The following is a 22,662-nucleotide window of genomic DNA, read 5'->3' as shown; positions in this document are numbered from 1 at the left end:
GCCCTCCTCTGCACCCAGTCAGCATCCACCCCCAGCCCTGCCCTGTTTATCTGCACAACCGCCGGCTGGAGTGGGCAGACGAGAACCCAACTCAACTTGCCCCGAGTCACACAGTTCATAAAGGCCAAGTGGGGACTGGAGCTCATGCATTCTTACTACTGGGGCTGGGTTCATGCTTTCTGGGCCCAGGCACAGACCTTCGGGTATTGAGCATTAATCTTCCCTGGCCCTCACCACTTCTAGACCTTCCTCTAGCTCTTCCCATGTCTTCTCTGGCTCCAGTTTGGAAGCAGGAACCAGCCAGGATCCCCTTTGTCTTTAGAAGACTCAGAGACTGTTGTATATTCAGGGAGCTCAAATGAAGGAACTTGGTGCCAGGGTCCGGAGCTCAGAGGCTTTGGGGCCACTTTCCTTGTGCAGAGCCGGACGCTGACAGGCTTGACCTTCCAGGGGAGCAGGGGTGAGGCTCAGCGGTTGCTATGGCAGCTGCCAGCTCCACAGGTAGCGGCTCCTGGGTAGGAGTTCCTGACCCCAGGGGGAGAGTCCACACCTTCCCAAGGCAGCCCCCCTACTCCACTGTTAGAAAGTTTTTCAGCTGCCCTCAAATCGTCACACTGCCCCTATCTGCTTCCCCACCCCCCCCACCCCCCAGTCTGCACACAAGGGCCCAGGCCTCAGGGCTGGAGAAGACCCTGGCTTCACAGCAGCAATGACCCCCATTGCCTCCCCTCCAAGCCAGGCCTGAGCCGAGACTTTGGACTCGATTAATCCTTTGAGGAAGGTTGTGTTATTGTTCTGCTCACGGTCGAGGAAATGGAGGCAGGGAGAGTGCAGGGAGCAGTTTGACCCAACTGATGACCACACAACTGACGGGTAAGGACCTGGCACTGGACCCTGGACTTGGCCCCTCCCGCCGCTGCTCCTGGTCACACCTCTCTCCCCGAAGCCCAGGCTAAGCCAAGGCTGCACGGGCGCGACCAATCAGGGGAGAGCCTGTCTCCTGGCTCTCAGGTGAGTAGAGGCGGCCCAGGGGCTGCTGGCAGTGCTACAGACCCCTGAGGACACATGGCCTCTGTCCCCAAGACAGTGGTGCTCCAGGCGTCTTCCAGACCTTTCCTGGCCCTCCCCGCTCCACCCCATGCCAGGAAGTCCTAAAGACTGTTGAAAGGCCCAGAAAGCACCTGGCAAAGGAGGAGGGAGCCCAGGGCACGGGACCTCTTACTTGATCTCTGTCTGGCCGCCTGCCTTCCGGGCGATCTGCATCAGCTCCTTGCCATAGCGCTCCTCCGCCTGGGCCCTGCGGGAACAAAGCAGGGGCTCTGCGTCCTCGACTTCTGCCCCCACGTCTGCGTGGGAAACTGAGGGTCCACGCATTCAGCCTCTGGGGCCCGGCTGGCCCTGCAGGCTCCTCCTTGAGAAGGTCAAGCCCCCAGCCCTCCTTTGAAATAAATGTTGGCCAAATACGTGTACATTGGCAGGGACATCAGATTCTTGGCCCCCTGCGGGGAGGCCCAGGCTGGGGAGAGCAGGAGAGTCACACTCCCAACTCTTCAGAGCAGGGGGTGTCCTGACAGCAGCCTGGCTGCGTGGGGGGCCCCGGCTGCTCCCACAGCCCACTCCCCCTCCAGGCCCTCACCCCGTGTCTGGCTCACCTCTGCCTCAGCAGCTCCTCCACGTCCTTGCACATCTTCCTGCCGTCCAGCAGCCTCTGCAGCAGCGCCTCATAGCCGGTGTGGGCCGTGAAGTCCCTGCACTGGAACACGGGACAGACGGGCGTGTGAGGGTGGGGGCGAGGACTGACTGGCGCCTCGGGGAAAGGTCTCTCCAGCGCTGGGGCCTGACCCGCCTGTCTGCCTCCAGGCCCCACTCACAGACAGGCGCTGGGCTTCAGGAGCGGGCGTCGCGCAGACACACGGTGGGGCCCCCGTCTGCGGACGTGCAGGTGTGTGAGCCCCACACGTCATTCGAGCTCCCAGGCCGGGGCGCAGCAGGCCCAACACGAGACCCAGTGACGACAGCCTTGCAGGGTGCCCAGTGCGGCTTGCTCCCGTCGCCTTCCCGATAACCTATCATCTCCACCGTCAAGGGAGCAGACCGAGGCACAGATGGGGGAGGCGCGCCCACGGTGACACGGCTTGACAGCGCAGGCCTGGCCTTGAACTAGGCCGATTGGCTCAAGCGCGTGCTCTCCACCTCAACACCGCGGGGCCTCTGCCACAACGGCACCAAATGCTTCGTGCTCGACGACCGTGTGCCAGCTGCCACCCCAGGCTCTCTGTGCGCTCAGGTAACCTCTTGCACCCAGCGGGAAAGGTGGGCATTGAGAGTGACTTCTGTCCGAAGACGCGCGCATCCTAACACACGCCTAGGATCCCTGGCACGTGCCTAGCACCCCAAGGCCAGCCCTTAAGCATGCCTAGCAGCCCGCAACGGGGGAGGGGGAGCTTTGGAGAATTCTCCTGGACACAGCTGCCGCCCTGCTGCCTGGCGCTTGCTCGGCCCATCCTGGTGCTCCTGACCGACCGGCTTCTCCTTCCTCAGCCCTGGAACGGATCCTGAGCTGCCGGCGCTGGACGCTGGGGGACGGAGGTAGAACTTGAAGGGTCTCCTAGGACATCCCCCAGGTCTACGGAGGGGGTCTTAGGGCCAGGCTGCACACAGGGCTGACGGGTAGGGGAGGGAGATCGAGAAAGTGGTGAAACATTATGCAGAGAGCAGTTGCTTCCTGAGTCTGACCTGAGCCTGGCTCCTGCATCCACGCTTGAGGAAGGACCCCCACCTTCCAACCCCTAGGATGCTGGGCCAGGCAACTGTAAATTGAGGCAAGTCCTGAGATTCAGCACCTAGTCGGTCTTCTCTTCTATCCCCGTGGACTCCCAAAGCCCTGGAGACTGGTGAAAGGGTCCCTGCTTCCCTGAGCACACATATCATAACCCCATCTCAGACCTCAGCCAATCCGTGAGGCCACAGCTTGGGGGAGGGAAGTCTAGCCCATCTTGGAGTCAAGAGCTGGCGGTGCACCTTTCCCTGCCCCATGCCTCCCCTCCAATGCTGTGTGTGGGTATGTAGGGAGAGGCAGGAGAGGAGGCTAAATCTAGGAGAGCTTCCCACAGGAAGAGGCATTTGAGGCAGGTTCTGGGAGAGAAGGTGTTATTCTTCAAGGTCTAGGTGGAATCAAACGTGGCAGGAGGGCAGAGATTCTACGAATTGCCTCAACTGGCTGGGTGCCAGGCCCAGCCCTCCCTCAGCACACTCAAAATAGTGAAATCTCCAGGCCTGTAGGATACCTAGGACTCCAAGCTTATTCCCTCCTCCATAAGCTTCCCTAGAAATTCCTAGAGCCAAGCAGTGTGTGTGGGCCCCAGCAGAAGGAGGTCGTCCCCAGAGCCCCTGCCAGCCTGTCCTGGGGCAGGTGTCAGCGCCCACGTCCAGGCTGGTGCGGTTGGGCCAGGCTCTCACTTCTCTGGCCGTTGGCACACTAACTAGCCAGCGGAGCAGGGCTTTCTGCTTCTCAGCCCCTGCCCTCCCTCCATATGCCCCTGGCAGAAGGCTGTGACTGCTGGGGAGGGAGAGGAATCTGGAGCCTTAGCCTCCTGCCCTCTCCCCACCAGGGAGGCACCCTGACCTGCACACCAGCATTCAGGGCCCAGTTCCACAGACCGCCAAGCTAGGAAGCATCTTGTCCAATGCCCCTCAGTCTTCAGGGAAGCGGAGGCCCAGAGAAGGGAAGGACCTACTTCAGGAAACACAGGCAGAGGCAGGACAAGCATGTGGACTTCAGGGGACCTATCCTGCTCCACGAAGCCTCTGGGAGAGCTGGCAGAGCTGGCAAGATCACAGCAGCCCACCCCTGCGGCAGGATGCTCTGCTCTCCCCTCCTAGCCCCCCGCCCCACCCCAGCTCTCCAGGGGGGCCCTTCCGTCCTTACTGAGATGCCCAGAGCGGAAAGACAAGCAAAACAAAACCTACGTTGGCCATTCTGTAGGAGGCAGAAGGCAGCAAGGGGCCCTGCAGGCTGGGTCCCCAGGAGCTCGAGTCCCCACAGTGCCGCAGGCTCACGAATGGTGTTCAGCCTTTGCTCAGAGCCACCGTGGTGTCAGCAGCCGCTGTGGCCAAGTGAGCCACGGTCACAAGTGATGAGACTGTTCTGAGGAAGTGCCTGGCTCCCTGGGGCTGCTCCCTCCCAGCACTGCACCCCTCCCCCAGCCTGCACCCTCCTCCTTCACCCCTACCCCACCACCTCCTCCAGGGAATGGGTTCTGACTCATTACCCAGAGTTGGGCAGAGTCTGCTCAGGCTGCTGTTGAGGAAATGAATGAACCAATCACTCAATTAAATAATCAGTCGGTTCTGCAAGTTCACAGTCCAAGGCCCAGCTGCACATCGTCCCTGCGGGCCCCCTGGCCTTCCTTCCCAGCACCCACCCAGCTCCACCCTCTAAGTGCCAAGGGCTCACTGCCAGTCCCCCTCCTTTCCTGGCTCACATTTCCACAATGCAGAAGCTACCAGGCAGGGCCTCGCCCCTCCTCTGTCTACCCACAGCCTCTGTTGCCTGAAACCCACCCATGGCCTTGATCTTAGTGAAATTATGGGGTCTACCGGTCACGCACTAGGAACATCACATCGGTTTTTATTTTTTATGGTTTTATTTATTTATTTGAGAGAGAGAGTGAGCTAGTGAACAAGAGAGAGCACAACTGGGGAGTAGGGCAGAGGGAGAGGGAGAAGCAAACTCCCCACCATCTGGGGATCCTGACGCAGAGCTCGATCCCAGGACCCTGAGATCATGACCTGTGCAGAAGGCAGCTGCTTAACCAACTGAGCCACCCAGGCGCCCCTCACAGTGGTTTTCCTATTGAAAATGCCACACACCCACCGAGGTAAGGACAGTGACCGGGAGACCCAAAGAGGGGAGGTGACTACTCAAGATCTCTCAAGTGGTAAAGGTCAGAATCTGGGCTATGAGCTCAGACCCGCCTGTCCCCCAGCCCACATACCTACATCAGTCATTCAAGAGATAACCAGCACTGTTTTTCATTTTGAAACATCGAAAAATAATTTTAAAAAATTACTTTTGAAAATGATTACTCAAATTCTTTCCAGCTTAAATCAAAGCTGTATTTTGGGCTATCGCTCAGTTATCATGGATTCACGGAGACCCGGTCTGTGCCCAGGCGGGGTCAGAGGAACTCTTCCCTGGAGAAGGGCCACGCTGGCTCTGCAGACGTGCACACGAGAAGCAGCAAGCAGCCAGAAGCCAGGCCCCTGCCCCGCGGCTCCCAGGGCAATCCACCCCAGGGCAATCCACCCCAGGGGACGGTGCCAGGTGCTCAGAAGCTACGGTCCCCTTCTTTGGGAGTCCTGCTCAAGCCAGATGTGGGAGCCGGGGCCTTGCCATCACACTGTGCGGCCACTCTGGTGCTCCCTTTCCCCAGAGAGGCCGGATAAGGACAGCAGGATGCGCTCTAGAAGGGACTGCTCAGGAATCTGAGCAGGTGGGAGCATATTCCTGCCTTGGCCTTCAGGCCGTGTGGGGAAGGCCTGGCTGCCCCAGGCGCCCAGGGGCAACCCAGCTGCTTCCTTCTCTAGGCAGGTCTACGTGTCAGCCATTGCCCAGGCCTGTGCGCTGGCCCTGGCCCTGCCATGCCCCCACTGGGCGGAGAGAAGAACAGCCTTTGTACCCACCACTACTTCCCCCTTTTCCTACCCATATCACTGTTGGTGGCTGCAGGGGCTAGACCACAGACACCAGGGCCTGAGCATACCATTTCTCTTCGTGGGACTTGGTCTCCTCATCAAGGAAGTGGGGGCAGAGGCCAACCTGTCCCTGACAACCTGCTCCTCGAGGGCACAGCCCCCTCAGGGCAGACTGTGGCTGCCGAGTCAGGGAAGGTGCCCAGGCCGTGTCTGAGAGACGGTACAGAGTCCGGAAGACTAGCTGTGGGTTCACACCCCTGGTCATTCTCCCTCTTCCAGTAAAATGGGCCCAACAGTTCCCACCACCTGAGGCTGATCTGAGAAGCAATGAAATGACGTGCACCGCTGAGAATGGTGAAAAGAGATCACAGCATGTCTAGAGTGGGGTACGAGGCTAAGGATTATTACCCCGTTTTATAGGTGAGGAAAATGGAATGCAGGAAGGTCACCTAAGGAGCCCAGGGCACAGCCAGCACTTGAACACAGCTCTCCCAGGCCAAGATCTGAGCTCTTCACCTCCCAATCTCTTGCCTTTCTGCAGCTGCTCTGCTAGCAGCATCCCCCCGCCCTGCCCTGTCCCGGCCTGCTCCTGCCCCCACCAGGCAGAGGCGTGAGAGGGGTCGGCATGCCCAGGAATCAGCTGATATTCTTCCTGGGGACCAAGTGAAGGGCTGTGGAAGGTAGCTGGGAAGAACTGCCTTGTGACCTTCTGCTCATGAGAACCACCTGACAGGGAGGGAGGAGCCCCCACAAGGGTCTGCGTGACGTGGATTGCTGGGTGCACGTAGGAGGGGTCAGAAGTGGACAGCTGCAGGGAGCAGACTAGGGGGATCCTGGGGGTGGGCGCAGGGTCACCAGAGAACCTGCCGAAGTACCCAGGAGAGAAAGGGCTACCCCGTGGACCTCTGCCACCTGCTATGCCATCACCAGCTCCCGGAGCTCCAGGGTAAGAAGACCTTTCACCCCTTTAGAGTCACTGACCCCGCACCCACCCCATCTGAGGAGACACCATAAGCAGTGGTTATAGGTAGAACATGGCAAGTGAAGAAGTGGACCCTGTCTTTTCCCCCATCGTCCCCATCATAGGCTTCCCATATGCTGTCAGGAGACCAGGAGCGTTCAACTGAATAAGAGAGTGAAATTCTGATATGACATTGAACCAGAGTGAGTTATACCGAGACTAGAAAAGGACTAGAAAAGCTCTAACACATGCCCAGGTGTGGGGAAGGGAGACCTAACAGTGGCTTTAGAAGGTGAAAGAGAAATTAAGTTGCCAGCTTGCACCCTACCAGGCTCAAAAAACATTTTGTAAAATGTTAACCATTCTTGTTGAAAACCTTTCTAATGACTGACATGCTCTTGGGTTGATGGGCTCTTCATTCTTTTTTAGCCTTAAAAAAAAAAATCACCTCTTATCGGTGGGAGAGGAGACAGAGCAGGAGACTCCTCACCCCAGACGCCCCAGAAGCCTGGGACAGCAGGCTGAGCAGGCATTAGGGGCGGCACGGTCCCAGTTTCACAGAAGGGACCTCTGCAGCCAGCGTGCCTCCTGTGGCCAGCTTCCTGCCAACAGTTTACTGTTGCTTGTCTTTTCTGTGGATTGAGAAACCAAAGGGTGAAGATGGTCAGGAAACCAGAGGTAGTGAGCCCTGAACTCTCCAGAAGGCAGCTCCCTGAAGGCGGGAAGCGGGTCTGTCTCCCTGCTGGGTCCCAGAGCCCAGCATCTGCAATGCAAACACATTGGACAAGCGCCAAATAAATGTCTCAGGGAGGCCCTCGAGAGGATGTGGCTTTACGACTGCTGGCTCCGGAGATGTCCCATGGAGGGGACCAGATCATTGGCTTGCATTGCAATGACTCATGACCCAGCACCTTTACATAAGCCAGACAGATTCATCCCCTCTACTTCTTAAAGTGGTATTATTCTCCCCATTGTACAGATAAGGAAACTGAGGCTCAGGGTAGATCAGTCCCTGAGTAGCAGCCAGGCTCTTTCCACTGCCCTACAGCTACTACCTCACAGTGGGGCTCATCTCCACCATTCTTAGTCGGCAAATTGAGGAAGGCAAAGGACCAGAAACCCAGGTATGGCTTAGAAGGGTGGATGGATAGATGGACGACCAGAGACTTCAGTAAGCAAGCTAGTTGCCTCCCTAGAGTATCCAGGGGCAGGTGGGTGAAGAGAGGGTCCCAAGCCCAGGCCCTTGAGAAATCACTGAGGCCTGCAGGCCTTTGTGGGGCCATCAGGAGCAGAGGGAGTGCCTGTGGCTGGTGTCCCCAGAGACCCATGCCAGGATTGCGGGGGTAGAGAGAAGGAGGCCAACTCCAGATCAGCACAAGGAAGGCCGTCCCAAGAGCCATGTGGTCCCAGAAATGGTTGCACAAGGCCAGCTGCCTCAGCAGGGGGGGGAGTGCCCCTCACAGGTTAGGGATTCCGCAGGGAGGGTGAGATGGGTCGAAGTGTCCCTGACCCAAGGATCAGAGGGATCCATGCATACGCAGATAACTGTGGGGTGATTTACAGCTTTTCTAAGATGGCCCAAGGTAGGTGCCAGAGGGAGAGAGCCAAGAAGGCAGAGACAGACTTTTATTTTTAAAGAAAAAAAGCACATTGAATGCACTTGTTCAGCAACCCTGGGTTCAGCTGGGCTGACAGGAGCTTGAGATTAGAAATGAGTTTCCAGAGGATTCCAGCTCTCCACTGAGCCCCAGCCTCCCCAGGGTCTTCAGGGACCCCCGCCCAAGCAGCTGAGCAGCAGAGCAGTCCAACTGGCTGGGCCCCTGAGATGTCTGCGCCCCTCAGCCGTCAGCCTGCCGTCACCCTGAGCCTGCCAGGGGCCTGTCAAAGCTCTGTGAACTTTCAGAACCTCCCAGGAATCCCACATCACCAGGTGTGGGGGCAACACTGGCACCAGAAGAGGACCTACTGTGTGGGGGGGTGTATGGGGGGGCGCTTATCTCAGTGATACTGACCACGGGGTGCTATAGTTGGAGGAAAGCTAGGATGAGAGAGGTTACGTAACTTGTCCAGGCCCTATCAGCAATTGTGTGGGCAGGCCTGACTTTCAACCAGAATCAGTCCAGTCTGAAAGTTTTGTTCTTTTAAATAAGCATCCTCGGATTAGCAGGAAGGAAAGGTCTCCGCCACCGCTCTCCCCTCCCCCCAGTCTGCGAAGCCCGGCCCACTTCCCCTGCGCTCTCTCAAGTCTTAAAGGCCCAGCTCAACCCTCCACTTCTTCCTCCTGCTTTATGAAACCAAAACATGTAGAAAAAGTAGAACAGGGGAGGGACAGGGATTGAACAGCAGTCTAGGCAGAGGCCTGAAGGTGGGAATGAGCCCCGGTGGTTCAGGACGCACAGAGCTCTGAGGGGTGCTGGAGCAGGTGTCTGAAGAGGTAGCCTGAGGCCAGCTGGAGGTGAGGCTCAGGAGCAGGTGTGGAGCCTTCCCAGGAGGTAAAGGGATCCAGGGTTCCCTTTCAGGTTCCAAGTTCAGGGGAAGGGAGCTGGGTGCGATGCAGTATTTAGAGGCTAGTGCTCTAATCCTCAGAAACCCCTGGAATGTCAGGACTGTGCCGTAATTATTGCCCTATGTTACAGATGAGCACCTGAGACCCAGCAAGGTGAATGACCTGCTAGGGTCACACGGTTCCTCTGTACTGCCCCCACAAGCTGATTTGGCAGCAGGGGCTCCCTCGATCTAGCACTGGGTGGAGTAAGAAGGAGATGCCAGTGGGCAAGGGTGGGTAAGGGAAGAAGTGGGACACAGAGGATGGTTGACGGAAGAAAGGAGGGACCTGAGCCACCCCAGACCCTGAGCCCTGGAGGAGACTACCCCTTTAGCAAGGACAGGCACCGTCCAGCCCCTGCCCATGGCCAGCCACACAGGGCTCCTTGCCACACAGGCTTCAGCTTGTAGGTGGCCAGCCAGAGACTAGAGGCTGGCACCAAAGGTCCACCTACTGTCCCTGCGCATCCCATTCCCCAAGTGTCACCCCTCTCATACTGCCTACACCTGCCAGGGGAGACCCCACGGACCCCCCCCCCCCCAGGAGGAAGTCCAGGCAGTGGGAGGTGGCAAGAACTCAGGCATCGGCTTCTAGTTCTGGCCAGTTCCATGGGCACAATCAGTGCGACCTTGGGCAAGTCACTTAACCTCCCAAGCCCAGAGTCCCTCCTCTGTAAAATGAACGTGAACCTGTGGCCCACCTCTGGGCTCTGAGGACGAAATGAAATAGTACATGGAGGAGCCCAACAATGGGCACTCGACACTGAATGAGTTCCTGGAAAATGGTGCCCACGGGGATGGGTACGTCTCAAGTCAAAGAAAGGAAATAAAAGAAGAGAGCGAGGTTTGAATCTGGGCTGTAATGCTTATTTGGGCTGGTTGCTTCCAACCTCTCAGACTCAAATTTTTTTTCATTTGTAAAATGGGATGAACAATTGGACCACACAGGGCTGACGCGGGATGTCTTTCTTTGTGGCTGTGAATTGCTCTTCCCTTGGGTTTGAGACTTGCTCAAGAGGCAGAGATGGAGCCCTGGAGCAGCACAGATGTTCCATTCCCATCCCCACACCCTTTCCTGAAGGGAGGGACAGACCCCTGCAGCCTCTGGAGAAGGCCCTGTGGCCTCCTCTGCTGGCCTTGGCAGGTTCTGGGTCTCAGAGCTGACCCTGGGCTCTGGCTGCAAAGCTCTCAAGCCTGGGTGCAAGCTGGACTCCTGCACATGCGGGGGGTCTGCATGTGGGGCTCCTTGTCCCTACGAGGCCATTAATGTGCATGTTGCCATGTCTCTGTCTTCTAACCACAAACATCAATTTAATACAGACAAGGGGCCAGAGACTCAGAAAATGGAGGGACTCACCAGGGCCACACTGTGAATGTAATAGAATCGAAGCAGGGCACTGGGTTCTAAAGGCAGAGTGAGAGACAAAGATGGCACCCTCCGAGGAAGGGTTCTGTGTTGAAGACTGGGAAATTGCTTTACCCTGCCCAGCACAGCTGTGTGCATCTGGCATAGAGCCACACTACAGGAAAATACATCCCTAAATAGAGCAAGATGCCTCCCCCTAGACCGTGGAGCACTGGGGCTACCTGAGGGACCCCTGGGTGATCTGTGGCCATGCACTGTTTAACTTTCCCTCTAAGCCAGCTGGGAAGTCTGGGGCCAGAAGTCCCGATTTTCAAAGGCCCCTCAGGTCTTGGCAGGCCAAGGCCAGGGCAGACATCAGTTCCTTGCAGGACCTTCCCATGATCCACTGAGGAAGTCGGCGACCTGGCTTTTGGGCCAATGCTCCTAAAGGGTGAGAGCCCGTGGGACCTCGAGGAAGCCCGGAAAGCCAGAAGTAGGGCAGCTACAGAGAGGGTCCCGCCATCTGTGCGTTGGTGTCTGTGATGACTGTCATTCCAACATGGAAGGGGATAGAAATTGACCCTGGAATCGAAGGAACAAATGTGGCTGATTCCAGAACCCAGGAAGACAAGACTCTCTAAGGAGGGTGTTTCTCCAGTGTGCCCAGGCTGGGAGAATTATGGAAGGTTTGTCAGAGACTTGTGGCCAGTCCAGGCTGGGCAGCCATAGGAAGGCTCAAACCTCAGTTTCCTCACATAAAAAATGGGAACAATAAACACACTTCCATTCAGGACCTTGAATAGCCAATGATGTTGAAAAAAAAACAAAGTTGGAAGACTCACACTTCCCGATTTCAAAACTTACTACAAAGCTACAGTACTTTGAATAGTGTGTACTACCATAAGGTTAGACATAGAAACCAATGGAAGAGAATAGAGAGCCCAGAAATAAACACATATATGACATTCAACAAAGATGTCAAGATCATTCAATGGGGGGAAGGACAGTCTTTTCAGCAAATAGTGCTGGGAACTGGGTATCCACATGCAAGGGAATGAAGATGGACCCTTCCTTACACTAGATACAAAAATTAACTCAAAATGGATCAATGATCTAAATGTAAGAGCTAAAACCATCAAACTCTGAAAAGAAAACATAGGGGAAAAGCCTCAAGATTGACTTTGGTAATGATTTCTTGGATTTGACACCAAAAAGCACAGTTAACAAAAGAAAAATAAATAAATTAGATTTTGTCAAAATGAAAAACTTTCATGCACCAAAAGACATTATCAAAAGAATAACAAGAAAACCCACAGATCGAGAGAAAATATTTGCCAATCATACATATGATAAGGGATTCATATCCAGAATCTATAAAGAAACACAGCACACACAAATAATTTAAAAGTAAACAAAGGACCTGAATAGATGTTTCTCTAAAGAAGATACACAAATGGCTAATACACATACAAAAGATGCCCAACATCGTTAGCCATTAGGGCAAGACAAATCAAAACCACAGTGAAACACCACTTCATGCCTAGTAGGCTGGCTGTAATTAAAATACACATGGGGGGCGCCTGGGTGGCACAGCAGTTAAGCGTTTGCCTTCGGCTCAGGGCGTGATCCCGGCGTTATGGGATGGAGCCCCACCTCAGGCTCCTCCGCTATGAGCCTGCTTCTTCCTCTCCCACTCCCCCTGCTTGTGTTCCCTCTCTCTCTGGCTGTCTCTATCTCTGTCGAATAAATAAATAAAATCTTTAAAAAAAATAAATAAAATAAAATACACATGGGCACGTGCGCGCGCGCACACACACACACACACACACACACACACACACGGGATTGGTGAAGATGTGGAGAAATCAGAACTCTCATGCATTGTTGATGGAATGGGAATGGAGCAGCTGCTGGGGACCACAGGTTAGCATTACTGAACCAGTTAAACGTAGGATTACCGTATGATTCAGCAATTCCACTTCTAGGCAAATACCCTGAAGACCTCAAAGTAGGGATTCAAACAGATATTTGTACACTCATGTTCATAGCAGCATTATTCACAATATTCAAAAGGAGGAAACAACCCAAGAGTCCATCGACAGAGGAAGGGATAAACAAAGTGGGATATATACAGAGAACGGAATACTGTTTAGCCACAAAAAGAAATGAAATTCTGATGTCTGTTGAAACATGGATGAACCATTTCTTTTCAAGGATTTTATTAATTTATTTGAGAGAGAAAGAGAGAGAAAACAAGTGGGGGGGGGCGGGGAAAGAGGGAGAAGCAGGCTCCCCACGGAGCAGGGAGCCTGGTGTGGGGCTTGATCGATCCCAGGACTCTGGGATCATGACCTGAGCTGAAGGCAGATGCTTAACCTACTGAGCCACCCAGATGCCCCGAAATATGGATGAACCTTAAAGACATGCTGAGTGAAAGAAGCCAGACACAAAAGAACAAATTCTGTATGATTCCACTTCTGTGAGGTTCCTAGCATGGGCAGGTTCACGGAAAGTAGAATAGAACTAGGAGGTGAGGGGAGGGAGGTGAAGAGCTATTGTTTAATGGATACAGAGTTTCTGCTTGGGATGATGAACAGCTCTGGAAATAGCGATGGTTGTGCAACATCGTGAACGCACTTAATGCTGCTGAATTGCACTTTTACAAATGGTTAGAGTGGTAAGTTCTAGGTTACGTTAATTTACCACAATAAAAAAAGTAATCATAGAAGATTGTAAGGTTAAAAAAACAAAAACAAACCTCTACCCTCTGCTCATTCACAAGTGAGTCAAATGAGGTCGCCTCGATGGTACAAACCAGGTGTGCTCTCGTTGTCAGCAATGGCAACGCATCTTGCATCACCGCAATGGTCCGCACTAATGCTTCTCAAACCTGGCTGCACTTTGGAAACACTCAAGAGCTTCAGAAAAGACTGATGCCCAGCCTCCCACCCTGAAATTCGGATTTACTTGGTATTTGGCCTTGGGTGTGGCCTGGGCATTGGGACCTTGGAGAAAAACAGTTCTACAAGATTTGGCTTCCTGATACATTTCTGATCTTATCTCCAAGTAGTACCCCCCTCGGTCACTTGGTCCCAGCCACACAAGTCTCCTGTCCCTTGAACATATCAGGCACTCTCCTGCCTCGTCCCATCACCCCCTCTTCTCCCCAGTAGGGCTCAGCTTCCGTTTTCCCATTTCCGATGCTGGGAAGACCTGAGCCCATCTGGCCACCCCATCCTTGCCCCGGCTGTAATCTCGGGAGTGCCAGCTGGTACTTCCTATTGCCCAATAATGGGTGCTGTCGACACCAGCGGAAGGGGCTGTCATTCGCCTACCTTCTCACCCGTGGCTCAGGGCACCAGGTCTCCGCAAACCACACACCTCCCACTAAACCCTAAGGGCTCTCTGACCCAGGCCTGGGAAGGTAGCAGCGAGGCCTAGCCCCGTAACCTCAAAGTCCACCTCGGTGGCATTCCCAGACCCACACCTTCTCTATCAGTTTTCTCTCTGCAAAACGGGAATAAGAATACCATGTTCACAGGGCTACTGTTGGAGTTAAATGCATCTTGTCACTTGAAGCCATGGGAATGACTCTCTAATGGCAGAACATAATATGCAGCGGTGAACAGAGTTGAGGAGGCATTCTGGGAATCGGAGGGTGCATACTTGCGGCTCGCCCTGGAGGTGTGCACACCATCATAAGTCTTAGGTCCCTCAGAACCTGTTTCTGCTCTGCTGACTCCCTATGTTGAGCAGCGGAAGGCGGTCCCCTTGGCGCTGCCCTTAGCCTCCCCATCTTCAAGGCCTTAGTCTTAGGTGAGCCTCACTCTGACGTCCCGCAGATGAGGACACTGAAGTTCAGAGGGGAAACGATTTTCCAAGGCCCAGCGAGGGAAGGCGGAGGCTGGGTGAAGCGTCAAAGCAGCATCTGGCTCCTGAGCCTGGAGAGAGACCCTGCTGGAGCTGGTCCAGGGCAGAGCCCCGGCAGGGGCAGCCTCTGGGCACAGGGGGCCACTCTCTCTTGCTGGAAGCCCAGGCAGTTTCGGTTTCCACACCACGTTTCCCTTCATTCTGTGGTTTGTGGCATCAGCTAGACTCTGGGTGAGGAAGAAGGACATTCCGCCCAGCCTGCAGCCTCCAGGCTCCTTTGCATGAGAGGAACATCCACCGCGGAGAGCAGAAGAAAGCGTCTCTGCCACCACTTCAGGCCAGTCAGGACCTTTCACAATCCAGCTGGGGCCTTACCTCCCTACCGGGTGCCCTGCATACTCCTTTTGGGCCAGAAAACTGCCTTCCAAACCCATTGTGCCACTTCCCACTTGGCACGCCTTGGTCCTTTGCCCTTTCCCTGTGCCCTGCACCACCTGTCCTGCCATCTCCCAAATCCTTGCCTACCCTTTCAAGCCCAGGCAGGGCCCTCTGTCTCCATTCCAGGGGCTCCCTTCACTGTGTGTAGGTGCCAGGAACAGCCAGGAACAGTACACAAGTCCCCGGGGATTGGAGTGCAAAGAGGGCCATTGAGAAGCAGATCTTGTTCTCCACTAAGAATAAAATCGCAGGTGTGGGTGACTTTCTTGGCCGAGGCTGCTGCTGCTGGTAAACCCTCCAGGTCCCCCTCTGCAGGTGTCACAAATGCAGAGCGAGCATAACCAGAAACCCTGCAGTCCCCTCGCTCCAGCACGCAGCTGACTGTGTCCAGCGGAAAGGGCACTAGTGAGCCAGCTTTGCAGCCCCCCGGGGGACCATGTGCCACAAAGTGTGCACAGAGTATGTGGAGGAGGGAAGCCTATCAAACCACAAATTGCACCTAAAAACACCATCTTAGGCTCGAAAACAAGAATTGCTTAGTTTTGTTTTTAAATATTTTCCTTTTAACTGACATAAATAGGGGGCGCTTGGGTGGCTCAGTTGGTTAAACGTCTGACTCTTGATTTCAGCTCAGGTCATGATCTCAGGGTTGTGAGATTGAGCTCCATGTAGGCTCCACACTGGGCAGGGAGCCTGCTTAAGGTTCTCTCTCTCCCTCTGCCCCTGCCCCTGCCCCTACTCCCCCATGCACATGAGCATGCGCTCGTCCACAATTTCTCTCTCTCAAAAAATTAAAAAGAAATGACATACATAATCTGTGTTCACTTACGGAAAATTAAGGGGGAAATAGAAAAATAACCTACTTCCAGAGCCACAGAAATTAATGCTAACATGGAGGGGGGCCCCCCATTTTTCCTACACAAATTATAACTCAAACAAGAAGAGCCTATCTCTGATTTCAGGGACAGAAGTGGAACTCCCCACTCTGCCCTAGACGTATGACCCTGGAGTAGGCCTGCCCATGCCTCCATTCAGGAGATAGGAGGACACTGACAGAGAAGTCTGTCCTCATTCCTGCACACAGCCACGGCCAGGGAGGCACCGAGAAGGCCATTGGTAGCCACAAAGGCAGGACAGTTAGGGCCTCCCTCTCCCACCTCCTGCACTGTCTGCGAGCCCCTGTTGCTCGGGAGGACCCACTCTTCAGCCACTGGCCTCCTTGACCTTCAAGGCCATAGGGGCCTGCCCTGCTGCAAGTTCTCCCCCAGAGTCTGAGCAGCTTCAGTTCCCAGCAGAGCCCCTCCAGGCCTGGCCCTCCCAGCGCCATCCAGGCCACTCTGGTCCCTCCTTCCTGCATCAAAACGCTCCTGCCCAGCTAGAAACACAGCCCCATTCTCTCACCCAGGAATGTCTCCTCTTCCGGGAATCCACCCAAGGAAATAATCATCAAGTGAAAAATTTTGATACACCGAGATCTACCCATTGCATCTCTGTCCAGAATAATGAATAACTGGCAGCAGCAACCTGAATGTCCAACAATGGGGGATTGGATAAATGAATCATATGTCTACCAAACCCACAAGCTGGACTGTTAGCCATTAACAATGGTGTTTTGAAACGAGGAAATCACACCCACACCCACACATGTTCAAAATGGAATTATGTTGAGAAGCGGAGGGGAGGGGTGTCCACAACAACGTGAGTACACTTACCCTACTGACCTGTGCACTTAAACGTTAAGATGGTGAAATTCGTGTTAGGTATACTTTACCACAATTAAAAATCAATTTTAAAATGCAAGAAAAAAGAAAACCGGGGAGACTACAACATGGTGTACACGACACGCTTGCACCCACGTAACATAATCTTAGGGAAGCACAGCAAACTATTACCAGTTGTCTTTGTGTGATGAGACTCAGGGTGCTTTTCCCAGGTTTTCTCTATTTTCCTTCTAGGATCTTACACTTTTGTTTCCTTAGGAGGTATATACATAGTCTCAAGTGCTCAGAACAGAATCGGTACCCAGGGAACATCATCCTCTCCTGATTTTCTGTGAGGCCCCAAGGGCATGGTTGGCAGGTCCTGGGGTGGGGGACAGGCCAAAGTGGGGCCTCTCTCCTAAATGGGGAACCTCAGAGTCTCAGAACCGGGAAGGGGAAGAGGCAACAACAGCTGAGCCGGCACATGAGGGAGAGGTGGGCCCATCCTAAGCCCCCTGTGTGTCCCTGGTGAGTCATCCCCCCACCCGGAACGTGGTGTCTTCCTCTGTCCTCTGTGCCTTGGGGAGCTCAGCTCCTCCCAGTTTCCTGGTTTCTAGATGAGGCTGAAGCTTAGCCTCAAAGAGGGGCGATGTGGCCACAAGTCAGAGGGAAAAGTTCAGGCTTACTCCCTCCATCCCCTTGGTAGCCTCTGCCCAAAGCAGGGGGAGATGTCACTGTAGTATAGGTGGCCCAGCCTCCTCGAGCCCTTACTCTGCCTTTTGACAACCCCAGAAGGGATAGGATGTGGATCTCAATAAAACCTGGTCCAGAACTAGATTTTCCCTCTTAAAACATTACCCAGTGGCTTCTTTGCTCAGGTCTGGGAGGGAGTGGGAGGGTGGGGTGAGAAGGCACAGCTCAGAGCCCTGCCCCTCCCTGTGCCTTGCTCAGTTTTTAGGGAACCTCAGTCTCCAGTGCTGGACAGTGACGTCCTTGAGGGCAAGACAATCTCTTTCACCTGATTGGATGGGGGATGTGCGGGTGAGGCTAGGGGTCCAGCTTAGACCACCTGGCAGAGACTACCACTCAACAAATATTTGTAGAATATAACTAAAGTGAAACAAAGGAGAAAATGGGTTCAGGAAGGCAGTGGGACCGTGGAGACATTCGTTGTTCATACATTTATCCTGCAAACACTGACCACTACTTGCTTGACAGCCCTGTGCTGAGGATGCAGACAGATGTTTTCTGCAATAGAGTTTGGCTGCCTGCTGGGAGCAGACCCGCTGGCAAGGAGAGATCAGGAGGTGGGGGAAGGACCCTGCCTTCTCTGGGCTTCTGTGCCCCTCTGATTCACTGCCGAGGCAGGTTTTAGGAGACCTAAAGCTCTCTCCGCTCAGGTAACCGGTATTCTCACCCTCAACTTTGTCTCGTGGACAGGTCCTGCTCTGAGGTGCAGCCACTAGCTTCCTGCAAAGCTGCGATGTTCTTTATTGTCTGTATGACAGAAATCGAATTATCCGTCCCCCCGTGGCTAGTCCACCCCTGCCTCACTCCACAGTGGCCTGCATCTCAATGTTTTGCCACAGGAAAAAGCAGGCTATAAATAAATACCGGGTGGCCACATTGATGAAATGACAGATACAGGCCTACTGAGGGACAGAACTGGCCTGCTCCCACGCTGCGTGTTCCCACCACCTCTGAGCCATTCTGTCCGCTTTTTAGAGTTTTTTGGTCCCCTCCCTTGCTATCAGGCTTCCCTGTGAAACTGTCTCTATCAGTTAGGCCCGCCGACATTTATCAGTCGCCAACTATGGGTCAGGGTCCATGTAGACCCCTACTAGCTGCTGCATCTCTAGATTAAAGGACCAAATGACCAAGCTTGTTAAAATTGCAAAATTGTAAAATTAGAGTTCATAGGCTTCAGCCAAAAAATGATGGGCCATCTCCTATGAGTAAAGTATATGAGCTCTACTATGTGCTTTTAGCTCCTCAGAAACCACTTCTGTTTGCCTCTCTTACTCTGAACCAGTGCCAGGAACAGGGCTAGCGCTCACCTGTGCTCAGATGGTTGAGGGTATCACGTTACTGCAGGGTGACGCTATTAGACATGACCCTTCTAGCTCACAGGCTCCCGTCCATGACGTAAGACCACTCATTTTCGAACTGTGAGGCCATGGGGTTTGATGCCTTGGGCTGGGGTGGGGGGCAGGATGGGGGAGGGGCAGGATGGGCTCTGTCCCTAGCACCCCCACAGCAGTTAGATTACGATATCTTTTTGTCTGTAAACTGAGCTTCCAAATACTTCTGTCAGCATCATCTGGTCTTCTTACTTCTCTGAGAGGTAGGAAGGACAGAAATTTCCCCTCCATTTTGCTGATGTGGCCCAAAGATCCAGTGTTCTGCCATGTTGATAGAGGGTGTTAAAGCACCCTGGGTGAGAGCCCAGACACTGGAGCTAGCCTGGCAGGGTTTATTTCCTGCTGTGTGACCTTGGGCAAGCTACTCAAGTTCTCTGTGCGTCGACTACCCCTCTGAATAGTAGGGATGAGATCTACCTCACCAGTTGAAATGAATGAATAGCTAAACAGTCCTGAGAACAGTGCCTGACTCATCTTTAGTACTCAGTGTTAGCTGTCCCCACGGGCTAGGCTGGGCTAAGCGTCAGAGAAAGGGGTTTGAATTCAGAGCCCTGGGGGCAGTGATGCTGACAGTGACCTTCTAGGTCATTTGCCAAGGCTCAGGGTGAGAGGCTCCCATCTGTCTCTGGCTTCCCTAAGTTAGATCCTCATGCCAGCCCAGGGAGCCAGCAGGGGAGGGGAGGAGGCGCCTGGAGCTCGTGAGTTCTGCAGTGGCTCAGAGGTGGGACAAGCCCAGAGCGTGGCTGCGCGTCCCTTAGAACACTGCCACAGGTGGGCTCCTTTCCTCCTGCTGCTGCTGTCCCTGTCACACCCTGCCCCCCACATACCATCCCCCGCTGCCCAGATCCTGCCATGGGGGCTGCTCCTTGCCAGAGCTCTACCTTCGAAAAGTGGGGCCAGGGGCCCTGGCCTAACACAGTTGTCCTAGAGGTAGAACGGTCAGGGTCTCCTCGTCTTCCCTGGGCTACAGAGCACCCTGGATTTCCAGTCCCTACCTCTTTCCCCCACTTTGCACTCTCAGTCAGAGCAGAGGTGATGACTCACTGCCCCACCCCCCACTGCAACTACCGCCCCTTTGTGAGGGCCCAGCTGCCAGCCTGGTGCTTGGGTTGGGCTGAGCCAGGTCTGCCTCCACTGGCATGTCTGACCTGAGCCCACCTCTTCTTTGTAGAGATGGGGAAATGGAGGCCCAGAGAGGAACAGGGTACCCTCCCCAGATGGCCCTCTGCCCACTGTGTGGTCACGGCAGGCGGGAAGCAGGCCATTCGCACGCTGGCCACAGGCCCCAAGCAGAGCACGGCCCGGAAGGGAAGGAAGGCTTGGCTCGTTAGCTCTCATCCTCCTGGCCGCAGGCCCCAGGAAAGGGCCCGGGGAGGGCCAGGCTGTTGGCTGAGGCTGAGCTGGCTGAGTGAAGGGCCAGGGAGTCCTCCGTGGGGCTGGAGGGGGGCGCCCTCAGGACAGCCTCATTCCCAGCTCTAACCAGAGAGGTCTCAGTTTTTTCCCACAAGCCACCGGGGACAGCCAGAGCTGGAGAAGCAGAAAAGGTGGAGGCACAGCTGCAAGAAAAGCTGAGGGGATCCAGGGTCCAAAGTGGGCTTGCAGGCTGTGTGTGGCCCACGCCAAGCCATTTCACCTCCCGAGCCTGTCAGGAGCTGTTATTTCACGGGGGAGAAGGACTTGAAGTACGCCTGCACTGACTTGAAGAGAGTAAGCAAGGACTTGCCCAGCCCTGCTGCCTCCTCACAGGACCCCGAGAGTCTGCAAGGAAGAGAGGTTATGTGAGGGGAACAGAATGATCATTTGGCGTGCCGGCAAGGTGCTGGGGACTTGATTATGTTAGATTGCCTCTTTAAATTCTCCCATTCAGTTGAGATGCTTATTAATATTGATCAGGACTGGATAGCTGGGGAAAAGGCTCGGAGAGGTCCAACAGCTTGCCCAGTCTCTAAGTAGCGGAGCCAAGACCCAAATTCAAATTTGTCTGGTCCCCAAACCCTTGACCCCCTCCCTCCTTCACCTCACATGGCCTTCTCAAGTTCTCACCCATATATTAGATTCTCCTACAAAGATCCTGCAGTGGGGGGAGGGTCTCTCGGAGAAGTCAGGCCTGGGAGTAGAGAGGATAGCCCTCACCCACTGTGGTCAAGTTTGCAGAGAAATCAGTACCCCAGACCAAGGACCCCCTTCATCTCCCAGCTCAGAAGGGACAGAAGCACAGGTTATGCCCCATGATAATTAAGACCATTTTTATGAGAAAACCTCCCTCCGGGAGCCTCATCCCCGTGACCAGCGCAGGGAAGTTTCAGCCCAGCTGACCTCCCCAGAGCCCACTCCACTGGTTCATTCCCCCTGCCGTCTTCACTTACCCAAAAGGCATCTTTGAACTGAAGCTGGGGCATCATCCTCAGGCAACTGCCACGGCAAAGCTTGCTCTCCTGCCACAGACAGGGCTGCACGAGGGCCAGAAGCCAGGCGCACCGTCCCAGTCCCGACAGGGCTGGCCCAGGCCCCCCCTCCCCGGCCGGCGCCGTCTGCAGCGCCTCAGAAGGCAGCCGCAAGCCAGAGAGGAGCTGCCGGCGGGAGGAAAAGGGCTCAACCTGTTTTGTTTGGGGCTAGAATCAGCAGCAAAATGAGGAAGGAACAGTGGCCTTCCAGTGATGGGAGGGCGGGCCCTGGTGTCCGGCCGGCCCCTCGCCAGCCCTGTGGTGATGGAGACACAGTCCAGGCTGCAGGACTGAGAGCACGGATGCCAGCCCCGGGTGGGAGGCAGTAGCCAGCGGGAGAGGCAGGCTGGTGCACAAGCCAGGCGGGAAGGCAGCCTGGGGCCTGCGCAGGAAGGTTTGTACAACCTTCCCCGGGGGCAGGCACCAGGGCCCTCGCCCACAGGAAGTGGAGCCGCAGGGCTCCCTTGTACAGCCCCGCCTGCCACCTGCCGCCCTGCTGCCCGTCTCCACTCGCCCCCTTCCAAAGCTCTCGCTGGGCCATGCTCAGAAGCCATGAACTTTGGGAGCCTGAAGCCCACAGATGGTGTGGGCAAGGACAGGGCAGGTGGCAGGTGTTGCCCACCATCCCAGCCCCATGGCGAGCCAGGCGCAGAGCTGCTAGACTCTCCACCCCCCACCAGCAAACCGCACCTGAAGGCCTCACCCAGGCCCAGGACATTACCGTCCCTCACCAAACCCTGGCTGCCTGGTGCCCCAATCCACAGCCCGCCTTCAAGGAGCTCACAGTCTGGGGGCAGACAGCTGTGTGTTGGGGTGCGTGGGAGACAGAGATGGGGTGAGCAGGTAACTGGCCAAGAGAGAAGAGCCTGAGGTCTCATGGGCACTGCCCCCTAAGTCTCCAGATTACATACTCTCTGGGGCAGGAAGCCCCCCCTGGGGAGGAGGAGTCTTCAGGCTGAAGAACTATGGTTGAACTGAGAAACAGGATTATAAAGGCAATGTGGGAGTCTGAAAACCCGGGTTGAGGACTCCGTTTTTGTTTTGTCTGGCCCCTGCCCTTTAGTGGTTGAGGGACCTTAATCCACTCTCCAACTCTCTGAGCTTCAGTTTCCCTATCGGCCACCACCACCCCTCACCCTCCCCCATCTTTAGAAAGCAGACAATGTTGAGAACGTTAGCGGGGATTTCTGGTTTGGTTGGGCAGGTGCTGGGGACACTGTCTGGTACTACCTTGGAAAGAGCCCTGGGATACCGCCCGAAACACAGCCCCAAGGAACCAGGGCCTGACCACTCAGCAGAATATGCCTTCAGGGGGGCCTGCGCCCAGGCTGCGTAGGTAAGAAGGGATGAGTCAGCCTTGTCTACAAATCACCACCCTTACCGATGCCTCCTTTACCACTGACTGGGGGTGATAAGACAGATGAAAGCTTGTGTAGAAGAGAGCTAAGTTCCCAAGTGCCAGTTATGTGTGCCCAGGGTTAGTGATGGGGCACACCCATACTTCTGAAAGAGCCGCCCAAGC

General features: G+C 55.0%; 1 protein-coding gene across 1 annotated transcript in view; it reads right to left on the bottom strand.

Annotated features, from left to right (window-relative positions):
* PSTPIP1 (proline-serine-threonine phosphatase interacting protein 1) overlaps nucleotides 1–21,371 on the bottom strand; it is a 45,872-nt gene extending 24,501 nt beyond the window's left edge. Inside the window, exons 1-3 of the mRNA XM_011236604.3 lie at nucleotides 21,063–21,371; nucleotides 1,653–1,753; nucleotides 1,223–1,297 (exon numbers count right to left, since the gene is read on the bottom strand). Of these exons, the coding sequence (XP_011234906.1) occupies nucleotides 1,223–1,297; nucleotides 1,653–1,753; nucleotides 21,063–21,098 (212 nt within the window). The 5' untranslated portion in view covers nucleotides 21,099–21,371. The remainder of the gene's footprint in view (nucleotides 1–1,222; nucleotides 1,298–1,652; nucleotides 1,754–21,062) is intronic.
* Between the last annotated feature and the right edge of the window lie 1,291 nt (nucleotides 21,372–22,662).

This window comes from Ailuropoda melanoleuca, chromosome 9, assembly GCF_002007445.2.
Source record: "Ailuropoda melanoleuca isolate Jingjing chromosome 9, ASM200744v2, whole genome shotgun sequence".
Taxonomy (NCBI): domain Eukaryota; kingdom Metazoa; phylum Chordata; class Mammalia; order Carnivora; family Ursidae; genus Ailuropoda; species Ailuropoda melanoleuca.
The sequence above is the reverse complement of the archived record's forward strand: the minus strand, read 5'-3'. Positions and strand labels throughout refer to the sequence as shown.